At 34.3% G+C, this 15234-nt stretch overlaps 1 protein-coding gene across 1 annotated transcript; it reads left to right on the top strand.

Moving 5' to 3' along the window:
• Positions 1-415: 415 nt before the first annotated feature.
• Positions 416-3833, top strand: LOC149773820 (uncharacterized). Its single transcript, XM_089945955.1, has 2 exons — positions 416-499; positions 2981-3833. Exons 1-2 carry the CDS (start codon positions 488-490, stop codon positions 3323-3325), a joined length of 357 nt encoding a protein of 118 aa, XP_089802081.1. The 5' UTR covers positions 416-487; the 3' UTR covers positions 3326-3833.
• Positions 3834-15234: the final 11401 nt, after the last annotated feature.

Here is a 15234-nt window from a genome sequence, read left to right as displayed (position 1 = left end):
TTACTTGCAGTTTATCTTGTCATTTATAAAATTCGCGTAACTATTAAGAAAATATAAATAAATGCAAAAGCAGAGGGCACCTCTTTATGGGCTACAACTCTCCTTTTTCAGAAGCAAGACTTCGACATAATCTTCTGGGGATGATATGTGTGTCACGATGGTAATAACACAGCAGAAAATAATCGATATCTTTTGCATCTTTATTAACAAAATTAAAATGTTTCGAAACTTATATATATATATATATATATATATATATATAATATATATATATATATATATATATATATATAAACTAGTCGTCTAAGAGTGTGTATTATCACAAAATGAAAATGTGAAATAGATTTTAACCAAAGGCAACACTGGTTATACTTATTATCGACTTACCTGGCCTTGACCTTTACAAAGACGTGCAACTATATAGACCAGCTTAGAGTGACGAAACCAACCATAGCTGCCTTTGGGGATCCTAGATAAACGTGAAGAAATGAACCGCAAGGTAATATTATGAATTATTTTGCTTTTATAAAGCGAGACCAGTGATATGTAACTTAAATGTTATAAATTATTGTGTTTCTTCTTTGACCTTCAAAACGTAGAGACTGCGACCCATAGATAACATTAGTGCGTGTCGTAGAGCTGATATATCGAACTTGAATAAGATCTTCTTGCTCTTATTTAAAATTTATGAATTTATTTTATATGAATCTAAAGCATTCGGCCAGGAAGTTATTATCATTTTTGTGAGTGTTAACTTGAAACTGTGTACTCTCAACGGAAGTTAAAAAGTTTCAGCAGAAGTTAAAAATAGCCAAGAACAACAATATTGAACGGAAGTAACGCGCCGAAACGTGTGGTATGGCTATATCACATTCTACCTGTAGAAATTGTGCAAAATCTTAAATTTGTATAATTTTCACAAGGCATTTAAAAAACAAAAAACAAACATCAGTTCAAACTGAAATAGTAAAAACAAATATGCTAAAATAGGATTACATAGCATATTATCGTTAGCTACAATAAAGTGTACAAATGAAGTTTATACTCCTTAATTTAGAATAAACATTCCCTGTGGAAAAGGTAAAGCGTAAAAAACGAATATCACTACTGAATCATCATTCACTTTGATTAACACTCGAATATTCGAAACGAAGATTATCACTTTATAAAGCCCATTCGTAATTAAAAATAATATCAGAATCAGATCCATTTTGTATTAAAATGAAAAGTAACTTCATAATGGATTACCTTTTAGTCATCCATAAAATTGCACAATATTTCTATTATTGCTTCATCAACCTTTGATGATGTAAAAATTAAAATTTACTAATAAACACCATATGAAGAGAAAAAACTGCATGACTGAAACATCATAAAAATTAATATCGTGTCGGAAATTAAATTCTTGGTGGGAATCTGTTTTCATTACAAATTACTACATTAGGTCACATGTTTTTCAAAGAACGGTTCAAAATCATGAAAAATATTCGAAACTGGTTCAGATCAATAAGCCTTCGTATCCAAAATTACAGCTTTGCCAGTTTACGACAAACTAAAAGGGGAAGATGAAATATATATATATATATATATATATATATATATATATATATATATATATATATATATATATATATATATATATATATATATATATATATATATATATTATTACAAATTTCAGAATTAAAAACTGGTTTAACATGAACTATTCAATGAATTTATTCTTAAATAATTTTCCCCATAACAGAAAGCCGTAGCTATATACGTTATTCTGCTGTGAATGAAACTTTCCATGTATCAATAAACATATTCTGCTAAGGTATTTACAGATATTTACTACAGAGACAGTACGTCTTTTTCCTTACTTATGTACACATAAACTACTCATAAAAAACTGATTTTGTTCTGCATTCCGTTCAATCGAACACTATGATAGGTTAATCCTTACGTAAACGTCCATTTCTGAACTCTCCCTGATACATCTTGCTATGCCTGGAATCCTCTCTTGTGTGTAAAATCTTGTAGTAAAACGTTTCGGTTAAAACTGCAAAAAGACACTCAATTCTGAATATCTCCAATCACAGTATGTTCCATGAAGGTACGTTTAAAACATAACGGTAGATCCAACTGAAATAAGTAAAAATAGCATAATTATTCAGATCATAAACAAGGAAACTTACTAAACTTTGTTATTATTAGTTATGATCTTTCTACCTTTTCATTTTTAAAACGTAAACAGAGCCACAAAGTATACAGTAAGCCATAAGAACATACATTCCATTGTAATTTGCGATCGCTTTTGTGGAACGTATTCCTAACAAGTGACTCTTTCAATGATTTCTTTGTTCAATAATTCAGATAGGGACAATGAGGCGTAGCGTGCCTCGACAAAGGACAAAGAGATAATATGATTGTGTATCATATTCGCAAAAATGTTTACACACACACACACACACACACACACACACACACACACACACACAGACAGACATACATACAAACAAACATACATACTATATATATATATCTAACTCTTTGGGTCAAGAATTCAGGAACTGAACAGGTATATTCTTATCATCCTCACTCCTTTAACAATCAAAACATAACAATCACGTGCGTAAACACTGTTATATGGCCTGGTGTTGTATTCTTGTTTCATACTTGGTACGCGATTAAGAATTATCCAGATGGTCAACATTTCTGCGTGTGAATAAGATCTTATGCAACTTATGAAATGATCAGTGTGGCTGAAGGAATGATAATAATTAGTAAAAACGCAATGGTTATTAATACTTGAATCGCATACCTTCGAAAATGGTTACTAACATGGCATGTGCACGGTTTAATAAAACAAGTATACAATTGGGCATGCGCAAGCCAACTTGTGAACTATTGCCTTACATAATCGTATTTTATTGTATTTTATAATGTTTTTCTTATACCTGTACATTCAAGTGCATTTACGTGTCTTTATTCACAGAATCGTGATAGCATAGTCAGAGTTGAAATCTTCAGAGACCAACAGTTTTGTCTTGATGTTCTTATGATAGATGAATTCAAGTTCAACATCAAGTTCCCCTCAGCAAATGGAGTGGAGGTGGTAATCCTGGCTTCAAAAACTAATGGATTAACAAATGGAAGCTTCACTGTTTTTGAAGACCGAGCCGGGGCCATGAGCTATGAAATAAGGGGAAGCATTCGGGAAGTCTTTCTTTCGGGATCCGAAGGAATCATGGAACATATACAAGAATTACGGAATGCTAGCTCTACCAGCATAGAAAAATATAAGGTGAATCTCACAAAAACAAGTCAACATCCTTTATAATAAACAGTAAAGAGAAAGAAACTGATAAAATTTGATGAAATATGTGCTTGCGAAAACTTATGCGGATCTTATGCTGGCTTACTAATAGATTCAGAAGGCGCTTCTTTCATCAAATAAGGGACAGTTCTATGTCATATTATTCCACAAAGACCAATGTGATTAATCAAATCTACACGTCTTTGCTTGCTAGCGGAGATGGTTTGTTACGATTTCTATAACAGTAATATCTCAAAATTTTTCCTCCCCATCTCTTTGCTAACTCAATAGCAAAGTATTATTATGATTGTCAAACAAAACCGTGTTAGCTGTGGGGAAGGAAACACCTTTGTCATAGAAAGGATATGCTCCTGGACAGAAAACATGGTAATTCTAAATATTTAATCTGAATTTTTTTTGTTGTGAAGAAATATTTATTATTAAAGACCATCTCAATTGAAAAGACGCCTTTTATGAGCACCCCCCCCCCAAAAAAAAAAACCCAAAGAAAACCAAAAACAAACAACAAAGAAACAACGCTTACACTGGGACTAGTTTTTATAGAGAATTCACCTGTCCTAGCCATTTGATGACACGGTACAACTTAAAGTCAACATCACTGCACATGTACGGAATTATTTACTACCGGTTAATTCTTCTGCACTCTCTCGTACACTTTCTTTGTACAAAATGTTCGTAATTTTACTAGCTTAAAAATAAATTTGGAAATTGAATAAGATTTGAAAGTGGACAGCAGCATGAAAATCGCTTTTCTGCTATTCACAGTTCCTTGTCTAAGGGTCATTGTCAGGCATAGGATTTTCTGACGGAAGTAAGCCTACACCGCTCCACCATAACCTTGTTAAGTACCTTTCAAATCACGCAAACACTAATTTTTTTGTTATAGTTTTATTAATATGACACAATATTTAAAACATTCTGGGCTTGAAACTCCAGCATTAACTCAAAGCCAAGAATTTTGGCAAAATGAACGAGCTGATGATGTCAAAGATAATTCCTGTGATTCCACTCCTGACGTGCTACTTGACAATAGGAACTAGCTGATGATGTCAAAGATAATTCATGTGATTCCACTCCTGACGTGCTACTTGACAATAGGAACTAGCTGATGATGTCAAAGATAATTCCTGTGATTCCACTCCTGACATGCTACTTGACAATAGGAACTAGCTGATGATGTCAAAGATAATTCGTGTGATTCCACATCTGACATGCAACTTGTTTATATTTGTACATCTACAGCAACTACATGCATAACCTTCAAAGTCAGAAAGTAATCGACAAAATGAATCACGGATGATTCATCCAAAACATAGCATAAATCCGACAGATGATAAGAATAAATGTTGCATTTCATGAAAAGATTACCATGCGCTTACATTACAGATGCAGATAACTGAATGAATACAGTGAGTAAAATAGTGTATCTCATGCTTTTCTCAATTTCATATGTGTCCGTTATTCCGATGTACATTCATGAAACATGAATCTATGGGTATTATGTAGTAAGAGGTCCCAAATTACAAAACCTCCATGATGTGCTAAATTCTCGTGCAACGATGACTTTTTGGATGCAGAAAATATTATTAATTAGAGTTTTTGTTTTCTTAAATCATCTATTAAGAAGTGTTTATTAGCAGGGAAGAGGTCGAGTTTGCCTTGCATTATTTGTCACATGAGAAATATATGAAAGTAGGTGTCTGGAACAGTAGGGCAAACGTTAGTAACACCCTGGCACTAACAAAGAGGAAGTTCTGATGCAATAAAAGTTCACAATGCAGACTAACACCAAAGATATATGGAACGGAAGAGTTTAATAGAAATTCGAAAATTAGCAGTTTTGTTTTAGAGTAAGATTACATTGTTTTTGATACTTGTCATAAACAGTACATGGTTAATGTGTATAAACACAGAGACAATATTCTTGTAAATTGAAGCTTGAGTTGACCAGGCAGTACTGTTCTACAAGGTATTTGAAGCATGTTGTTGTTTTGCAATTTTTTCGGCGAGTGGAGGTTAATGTTATAGGTACTGCGATATTAAATTAGAGCTGTTTTTAAACATCTTATACTTTCAACATTGGAAGTTGTCTAGAAGTGTAGAGAAAATGGTAATTACATTAAAGAGCGTTTAAAATGAAAATGTCTGTCCATTTGGTAGGATCAACACATGCTCCAGTTGCTAGGAAATCGTACACCTTGTCCATTTGGTAGGGACAAGAGAAATTTCAATTCATGATGGTAAATCTTATACTCCGTCCCTTTTGGTGGGTCAACGTATGCTTCAAGTCATCAAGGGAAATTGTACGCTCCGTCCGTTTGGTAGGGGCGACACGTGGTCTATTTCATCATGGGAAATCAAATATTGTATACCCTGTCCATTTGTTAGGGCCAACGTATGTTCCATTTCATTGTTGGGAATCGTACAATTTGTCCATTTCGTAGGATCAACACGTGTTCCAATTCATAATGGGTAATTGTACACTTTGACCATTTGGTAGGGCCAACACATAATCCAATTATTCATGGAAAATCGTGCACAGTCCATTTAGTAGAGTCAACACATTCTTGAATTCATCATGAAAAATCGAACACACTGTCCATTTGGTGGGAAACAGTTCCAATTCTTAGAACTTACATGAAGCATATTAACTTACTTATGTCAATGCGTATTAAATTTCCAGTTATCTGCCACCAATAAAGAATTTATGTTATTCGTCCTCTAAGGATTTGGGGCCCCGAGTGGCCGAGTGGTCTAAAGCGCTCTCCGTTACGGATCACTGCCATCTCACCTCTGTCTGCGTGGGTTCGAGTCTAGGATTTAGCCAATGTGGGTATGTGAGAAAGCTTGCCAGTAACTTCTCGTGGGTCGGTGATTCTTTCAGGGGTTTTCCCGGGTTCTTCCTCCACCATTAATACTGGCCGCCATGTATAGCCTATCGTGTGCTGAAAAATGGCGTTAAACCCTACAACAACAACAACAACAACTCTAAGGATTTGTTTTAATATATAAATATTCCCAATTATATAGATTGTCCATTCAGGCATTCGTGTCATTTTATAGGGTTTCAACCTGTGTTAGAGAATGTTTTGTTGCCAAAAATGCAAAAATGATTGACAACGATATCTTCAGATTAGAAATATAGCCAATGTACTGTCCTTTTTATTGAGACATAGTTAACTAAATTCGTCAATAAATATTTTTTTATTTTTTTTATTTTTTTTAAATAAATTAATGTAAAAATGAGACCTATAGTGGACACAAGAGAAAACAAGGCGATGCTTTATTTAATCATTATACTATGCATGTTACTTCAACCAGAAGTCTAATGTATATTGGTAATTTGCTTAACCAATTTGAGATGAAGAAACAAAATTATAAACGTATTATACTTTTTAAACCTAAGGCATTGTCCTCTTTGGAAGTTTCTTTCAGAATGGTGATGTGACTCAAATTCCCTAAATATTCCTGAAAATACTGGAACAATGATGTGATCGAAGTAAGAGAAGGCGAAGCAACATTTCAGAAGTATGTCATTAATTAATATGAAATATTGATGATAAGTCGGTCCTTTATTTTGTTCATCAAACACCAAAAGATGGACCTTTGACAAGAAGTAAGTTAAGAAATTGCCCGAATAGGCGATATAAAAATTGAAATGATCTCCAAATGACTGTTTGAAAAATAGATGAAGTCCGAGAAGAAAAAGGTGTTTTTCGTAAAGTGTTTTCTCGACAAATGCTTAATGATAAGACTTAGAAACCCTGAATAAATTTCATTGTTAGGCGCGAGAAAGATATGTATCACAACTTACACTTACATTCTATAAAGAAAATCTGGTGTTTCGTTTTACTTTGGACATTAGCGGCTAGAAGTAGGCCTTTATCCGGAAAGACGACGAAAATCTTTATGCGACTTAAAATTTAATAGGTTTTTATTTCCAACATTAATTGGATTTGAGAATACATTAAAAAGGTTACTATAAATATACCTGTAGAAGTCGTGAAAAATCTAAGTTGCAACTTGTATACTTTGCACAAACCTTTTTTGTTGAATCACTTAAAATTGAAATAGTAAAAACAAATATGCTAAAATAGGATTACATATCATATTATCTTTAGCTTAAATAAGCTGTACAAATGAAGTTTATGTTTCTTACGTTGGCATAAACATTTCCTGTGGGAACGATAATACGTAAAATATGAATATCACTTCTGAATCATCTTTAAATTTGATAAACGCTCGAACATCCGAAAGGAAGAATATCACTTTATAAAGCCTATTCGTAAATAAAAATTATACCAGAATCAGATGAAGATTATACTAACATGAAAAGAAACTTAATCATCAAATTGCACAATCTTTCTAGCATTGTGTTATTAACTTTTAATACTGTAAAAAACTAAAATGTAATAAGAAATATCATATTTAAAAACAAACATTATATAACTCAGACGTAGTGAAATATAGTTTTCCGGAAATATATTTTCGGTGCGAATTTATGAATTGCTGACAAATTAATTGTTTCTCAAAAATGATGCAAAAACACGAAAACGTTCAAAAATCATCATATTCAAATTACGGCGGTGCCAATTATTGACAAACTAAAAGAGGAAGATGAAATATGTTTATTATTAGAAATTTTCTGAATTAAAGACCGGAGTAAACATGAACTGTGCAATATATTTATTCTTAAATAATTTTGCCCCATATGAGAAAGCAATAGTTTGTTATACACGTTTTACACTTCTGTGAATGAGTCTTTCCGTGTATAAATACACATTTTCTACTAAGGTATATTTACTTCAGCGATAGTACGTCTTTTTCCTTTTATGTGTACATATCAAATATATATAGAAACATCTCTTTGGGGCAAACGTTCTAATGATAATTAGCGTCAAACCGAGTTTGTTCCGTATTTCATTCCATCAAACTATATCATATGGTAATCCTTTTTACATACATCCCTTAAATCTATCTTGCACGTCTTGCTTTGACTTGAGCCCTCTGTTGTGTATATAATCGTGCAGTGAAACGTTTTTGTGGAAACTAAACAAATATACTCACTTCTTAATATCTCCAATGATAGTGTATTTCATGAAATTATGTTTTAAAATATGTATACATCGAATTGAAATAAACTTTCTACCCGCAGTTTGGTTTAAACAGAACAACAGATAATAAACTTAGATTACACGTGACTTAATCAATAAGAACAAAACACACCTAGATAAGAAAATCCACTTGAGTTCGTTCCGGTGTTATGCAGTCTTAAGAAATTGGTCTACCGATGTTTTCTTTGTTCGATATTTCAAATGATGATGATGAGACGTCCAGTTCTTGAAGCACATGTTAAAAAAATTATCTCACGAGACCTTCACAATATTAATTGGGATCTCCTATTATAGAAGGATATCTTGCCAGAAACAACAATAGGTGCGTCAGCAACTGCTTGGAAACATTTGTGTCGTTTGCACACACACACACACACACACACAACGCATGCCTACGTATTAATGCCACATTTCATATTTACTTCTTTCAATCGTCGATAAAAATGAAAGCAATAAACATATGTGAGCATGAAAGCATAGGCAAATTAATGTAAACCGTTATTCTGCCCAATAACATTCGCCTAAGCATGATTAAAACTTCTTACGCCTGCGAAAGTCCATTTATGGTTGGTGTAATGAGGTTGGGTCTAATTTTGCCTCTGCTTTAATTACGGGCCATTCTATTTGTAAATTGCTATCACGGTATCTTACTTCTGGCATAGACGATCATCTTGCCTTAGATTTTAATTTGAGAAACGACGCTTCGGTGAAGGAAGAACAGTGGAGAAATGGATGAAGTTTGACATGTCTTCCCTTTGTTTTCCTTGTCCGGATATTGTTATTTTGCTTTTGGGCGACAATGACGTACAAGCTGATACTGACCCCCACGCATTAGCCTTCAAACTGATTTCGCTTGCCTCACAATTACATCGTAAGTACCATATCAAACAAATAGTTTTATGCCAGATGCTTCCACGTTTCATACGTATTGGCCATACACCTTACAACTATATCGACGTTGCACCGTCGGTGAATAGAATTCTGCGGACGGTAGTCACTTCCTATCCATACAAAACTTTCTGGGAACACAATGGTCCTTTCCCCGTCGAAAGCAAGGATTGGAGGGATATATTCCGGGCAGACGGCGTGCACTTGTCAAACAAATGGCAACGATATTTGTAAAAATCGCTTAGGGGTGCAACATGACTGCTTGCAAGACAATTTATAATTTAGATTAGAAGACTGAAACCATTGAGTTCTCACTACATATACCACCATGTCGGCCAGTTCTGCGCGTCGGGTAATGCTGCGCAACGATACGTCATTTTTGTAAACATTGGATCACGTGCTATTTTGGGTCAAAAATCAATTTGTATCAAGAAAGAACGATCGTACTTCAATTAAGAAAAGTTATATTCATAAAGTGAACTAAAATATCCCACATTTTGACTCGAAAGGCATATGAAAATATGATTTCTAAATGTCAACATGAAGACCCACTCATGACCTTCTTAAACATGTAACCCAGAAAATCCTATTTACTATGTATCTTTTAGAATTATACAAATAAATACATTATATAAAAAGTGGAAATGTATACCTTAGAAGATTCTGCATCTTAATCTAAGTTTCCAATTTTGCAAGAAGTTGTCCCACACGTACAATATCGTCTGCTACCCAACGTGTCAACTTGCCGCTGGAACGGCATTCTCAAGAAATTCCCCCTGAGTGTAGTCTGTTTCTAAATTCTTTGGTAATGTGTCCCCATAAACAAGACGTTGTAAACATATTACACCATATTCTTTGTTGTTTCTCTTCCACATAATAGTTTATTTTGTATAAAATGTTGAACTTTACTGACATTCTTTTTACAAAATCGGTGTAGTTTGCTTAATATCTCTTGCCATTTATTGGCATTGTTACGTTGAATTTTGTACAACTAGCTATAAACTTGACTAATTACTCTACTGAAATGCTGACAGAAACAGTCCAAAGTAATGTATTTCATTTCTAATGCCCGATAGATAAACATTTCATCTTTTCAAACATGTGTTCAGAATAGGCCGACATATCGCGAGTCATGGAAACATGGAGGCGGGGTATCCCGTGTGTCCAAAATTACTATTATTTTGAACAGAATATTCTGTTGACAATTGTCTTTTATCAAATGGTAAGCATTGCAGTATTTTATTTTCATCAATCGGTCGAATTCGTGAGCGTTTTGCTTCAATATTGGAGAATGAAACCTTGGTTGGGCAGAAATGTTCGACATCATTGTATATTTATTTTCCGTATTTGTCTCATTTCCTTAAATATCCTTGCATTTTCCTTCCGTTTCCTACATATACAATACGTATAATTACTACTGCTTTTCGGTACGTTTTCCAGCTTGTCCCTAACAGAGCCTACTTCAGGTAAAAGTTTCTGGAGCGTCATTCCTTTAGTTTGGCAAGATAATAATCAATATCGGTACACCCTTAGCTCTTCAGTTCTACAGTACATACATTAGCTACATTCTGCATGCTGGATTTACAAGTCGCCAAGTTTATCCAACTATCTCCATCTTACTCTAACAGATTTCTATTTCAGCGTGCATCTATTGATTCTATATTTTTGGACATTGCAATTTCAATTCTGCTTGTTGTTATGTCAAGTTATCAGGTGGGTCCGTGTGACTAGCAGTTCTATTGATTCTATATTTTTGGACTTTGTCTACAAATTCAATTCTGCTTAAAGTTATGTCAAATTATCTGGTGGATCCGTGTGACTCTAACAGTTTTCAAGTTCATTGTATATCACTTCACTCTTCCTTTCTTGCGTTTGTGCTCTACATCGACTCTACGTATTATTACAAGTTATCAAGTGAATACTTCCACTTCACTCTACCAGTTATCAAGTGAATCATAGATCACTTGACTCTATTATTACAAATTATCAAGTGTATACTTTCGCTTGACTCTATCAGTTATCAAGGGGATCATAGCTCACTTGAATCTATTTTTACAAGTTATGAGTAGACATTGAATCTATTGTTACAAGTTATGAAGTAGACATTTCCCCTTCACTCTAACAGTTATTAAGTTGATCATAGGTCACTTGAGTCAACCACCTCAACTATACATGCTAATGTTACTAGTTCCCTAGAGGGTCCTTCTCCTTGACTCTGCCAGTTATCACGTCACTCCTGACCACTTGACTCTTTCCATCTGCGTCGTATCATTAATATTCATCTCTTTCCACTGGCATCTTTTGGACGATTCAGTTCGCAATTTTGGCAACTGGCTTCAATTTTAATGCTACCAATTCTATGTACTTGGTGTGTCTCTAACTCGTATCTAGTTGGTCGTGTTGATAGCAGTTATTTAGGGTATTAGTTAGTCACCATGGCTTATGCAATTTGTACACCATGTAAATACGGAAATGCTGCTCTCTGTGCCCCTTTTTATTTTCAGAATGGTTCCACAGAGAAAAGCCTCCAAGGGGGTACAGATGGTAGACTCAATGAATACTGAGCGCATCCGCAATAAAAAGCTTCAAATGGGGTACAGCGGGTGGTGGGCAATAGGAATGTCAGGCATATAAGAACTTCCTCAACTCCAGCTCCTGGTAATTCTTCATCCCTTGATGCTGAGGAGATACAAAAATAACAAAAACATAACAAGAGAGGTAACTGACACAATCAAGACCCAGGTGGATGACCGCTTGTCCAACATTTTCAGCACCCTGCAACATATACATCAACCAGCTGCGAATCCGTCACCAACTGCATCTACTTCACAGTAGCGGGATCATGAGGTGGTGAACCAGGCTGTAGAGATGGCAACGTCAGCATTGGTGGGAGACACACTGATAGGTACTGCTACTTTGTGCACCCCTATAAATGTTCCCAGTCAGTTGCCACTGCCATGTCAAATACAATCCAAGTTTGTTAGTGCTTCCACTCAGATCACAGCTGCTATCGTTATAAAGGCCAATAACTCATCCGTACATTGATTTATCTTTGCTTATACCTGATAGGAGAGAGGAGACCTTTACGATGCATAATGATATTGACTGGGCTTCTCCCGAAATTAAACTATTATAAATTTTGACAAGTAATTATTATGGTGAGGATGATTTGTGTGAAATGTTGTCCAGTTCTGTTGAGCTTTCTGAAAAAAAGTAATTTAAAATGTTTCCCAGTTAGAGTAACAGACATATTTTTGGCATAGACATAATTTTCACAAACAGTCCTTCATACCAGTGACAGTGATCATGGCCTTGCATATTTGATATCAGACTGCAATCTGTCAAGTTGCGCTAATGAAGCTGTGTTAGACAATTTATTAAATTCCAAGTCAAACAGGGTAATAACTCTTAGACTAGCACAATTAGCAGTAGCAAACCAATTTGTGGATTCATATCTTCTTGGCATCATATTTAACAAGTTTCATAGCAATCCATCAGAGACTGCAGGACAAGTTGTACTAATGAGATTGTGTCAGTAAAGCATTAAACTACAAAACCAAAACTCAACAAAAAGCGTGGGAACAAGGTTAATTTTTATATGTTGATGTTGCAAGATAGTGTCATACAATGCCTTAAACTACACAAAAGAGCAATACATGAAATATTTGTGGGAGTGCTGTGATTTATTGATATGTATATCTCTAGTTGATGACAAGAATATTCATCAAGTTTTATGGTAACCCATAAAAATTGGCATGAGTTACACTAATGAGTTTTTATCATTCACTGCATGAAGGCTATTAGACAAAAAGGGCAATAACTCTAACAAAATATTTGGGGTTACAGTGATGTATGTATATGAATGTCTTCAGGTCCTGGCCATAATGTTGCCATGTTTCATGACAATCAGTCAAAACCTGCAGTACTGTGTTAAAATGATTGTCATGAACTGCTTTAGATAAACCCATTGTTAATAAGTCCATTTATTTAAAAGAAGCTGCCACATGTAGATTTTCAGGATGGCCATCAAGGTGCCAGTTTTAAAGGCTGGATCAACATCACTGTAAAAATGAATAACTATATACTGAAATGAAGACGTTTTTATTTTAAATATTGATATGGCCAACTATGTCGAAGTACATCATTCCCTCGATAACTCATGTCCAGATAGCTCACAAACCCACTTAAAATGCAGGGAAGGAGTAGTTCCCATTATTTAAAATTAGAAAATACCCCCAACACCGGCCCCTGCTTATTGAATGTGAAGAAAATAGAGATCAAAATTGGTAAGTGAAACCTTAATACATGTATATCACCCGATGTATCATCGAAAATGGTGGATAGTATCCAGAAATTTTGATCAACATTGGAAAGTGTTCAAGTTTTAATAAGTCATATTGTTTGTTAACATTTACTTTCCAAATAACATTCTCAGGACTACGTAAATAACAATCTTCACTGAAATTGTGATCATTGAAAATGTCACTAATACCAATTGGAGGAAACACTTTAAAAAACAAACGCCAATTAAACACGTTCTGTCAAGTGAAATTCGACCTTTAGTTATATCTTTTAATTTGGTTTCAGTGTAATCATCATAAATGTAATATGGTCACTTGTACTCAAACATGAAAATTTAATCTACCATTAAAGCCATGTCCGCGAACATTTTTGGAGAACCTAATTAAGTGCTGACCTGGTTTTGATATCTGATACACTCAAATAGACAAAAGATCTGCTTTGTATCATCAAGTTTAATGATGTCTTTTCTATCAAATAAAAGAAGTTAAAATGCATCTAGTTCCTACATGCATAATAACTAACGGTCACGATCATACGTCAGATCAACTCATTTCAACTGATCAATCAAACACCATTATATATATTATGTAAATAATATAATTAAACTTTGTCACACTAACCCACTCAATCACAAATGTGATCAAAGACAGCAAGGCAGCCAAGTGAAATAAGTTTTTGGCAAATATCAAGCTTAATTGTTTCACAGATGCAGTTCATAATGGAGATGCAAGTTATGGTTCATTATGGAGAAGCAAGTTCCGAAGTTTGTAGCAAACTTGAAATTCCTGAGATGAGGCGTTTCAGTTTTACTCGCAATAAAATCATGGCATTAATATTTTACTGACAGAATAATAAAAAATAATTGAGTTTTGATTGGATGGGTGTTTCACGAAATAATTGTTCCTAAAGTGTTTGAAAAATGGAATCTTGATTTGTTGTGAAGTAGCAACAACAAAAAGTAGTGATGTAATACACAATATTTTTGCATACACATGATGGTTATTCAAACCTCTTGGAAAATTTGGTTAATGATCTTTGAGACGTTGGGTATCTTGAAAATAAAGGTACTTTATACAAAAAGTTAACAACTTCATTAGAAAAAGCTCTTTACAGACAATTATTTCCAATGTGATTATAAAACAAAAACTCAGCCTTTAACAATACCATTACCTTCCTCCCCAAGTTTTTCTTGATGTCCAGTGGGACGGCATCCTATTCTTCAGTTCTGAAGACGCTCGGTAACCAGTGGCCTCACTTATATTGCAAACTCTGCTTTTGGACCCTGTTTTGTACAAGTTATTGAGCGACAGGTATAGCTTTCATGAGATTTTAAAATCTTTGGTCACATTGGCGTTATTTTCAGTTAGGACTACCCAACACAGATATATAAGTGGTTTAGTGAAAACCCCTTGTTGATATAACCAACCCATCAAGAAAAATATTTCCAAGATAGCTACCAATGATCAGAATATGAACATAATTTTTTTATTTAGGATCAACTAGACATCATAAGAAGTCCTTTAGCAAATTGCCCATGCTGATATGACCATCTGATATGAAGGAATAGCAACAAAACGATTTTCAAGATGGCCACCAAAGTGACTATAC

This window comes from Sinohyriopsis cumingii, unplaced genomic scaffold (genome assembly GCF_028554795.1).
Source record: "Sinohyriopsis cumingii isolate HCF-2022 unplaced genomic scaffold, ASM2855479v2 utg000552l, whole genome shotgun sequence".
NCBI classification, from domain to species: domain Eukaryota; kingdom Metazoa; phylum Mollusca; class Bivalvia; order Unionida; family Unionidae; genus Sinohyriopsis; species Sinohyriopsis cumingii.
The sequence above is the reverse complement of the archived record's forward strand: the minus strand, read 5'-3'. Positions and strand labels throughout refer to the sequence as shown.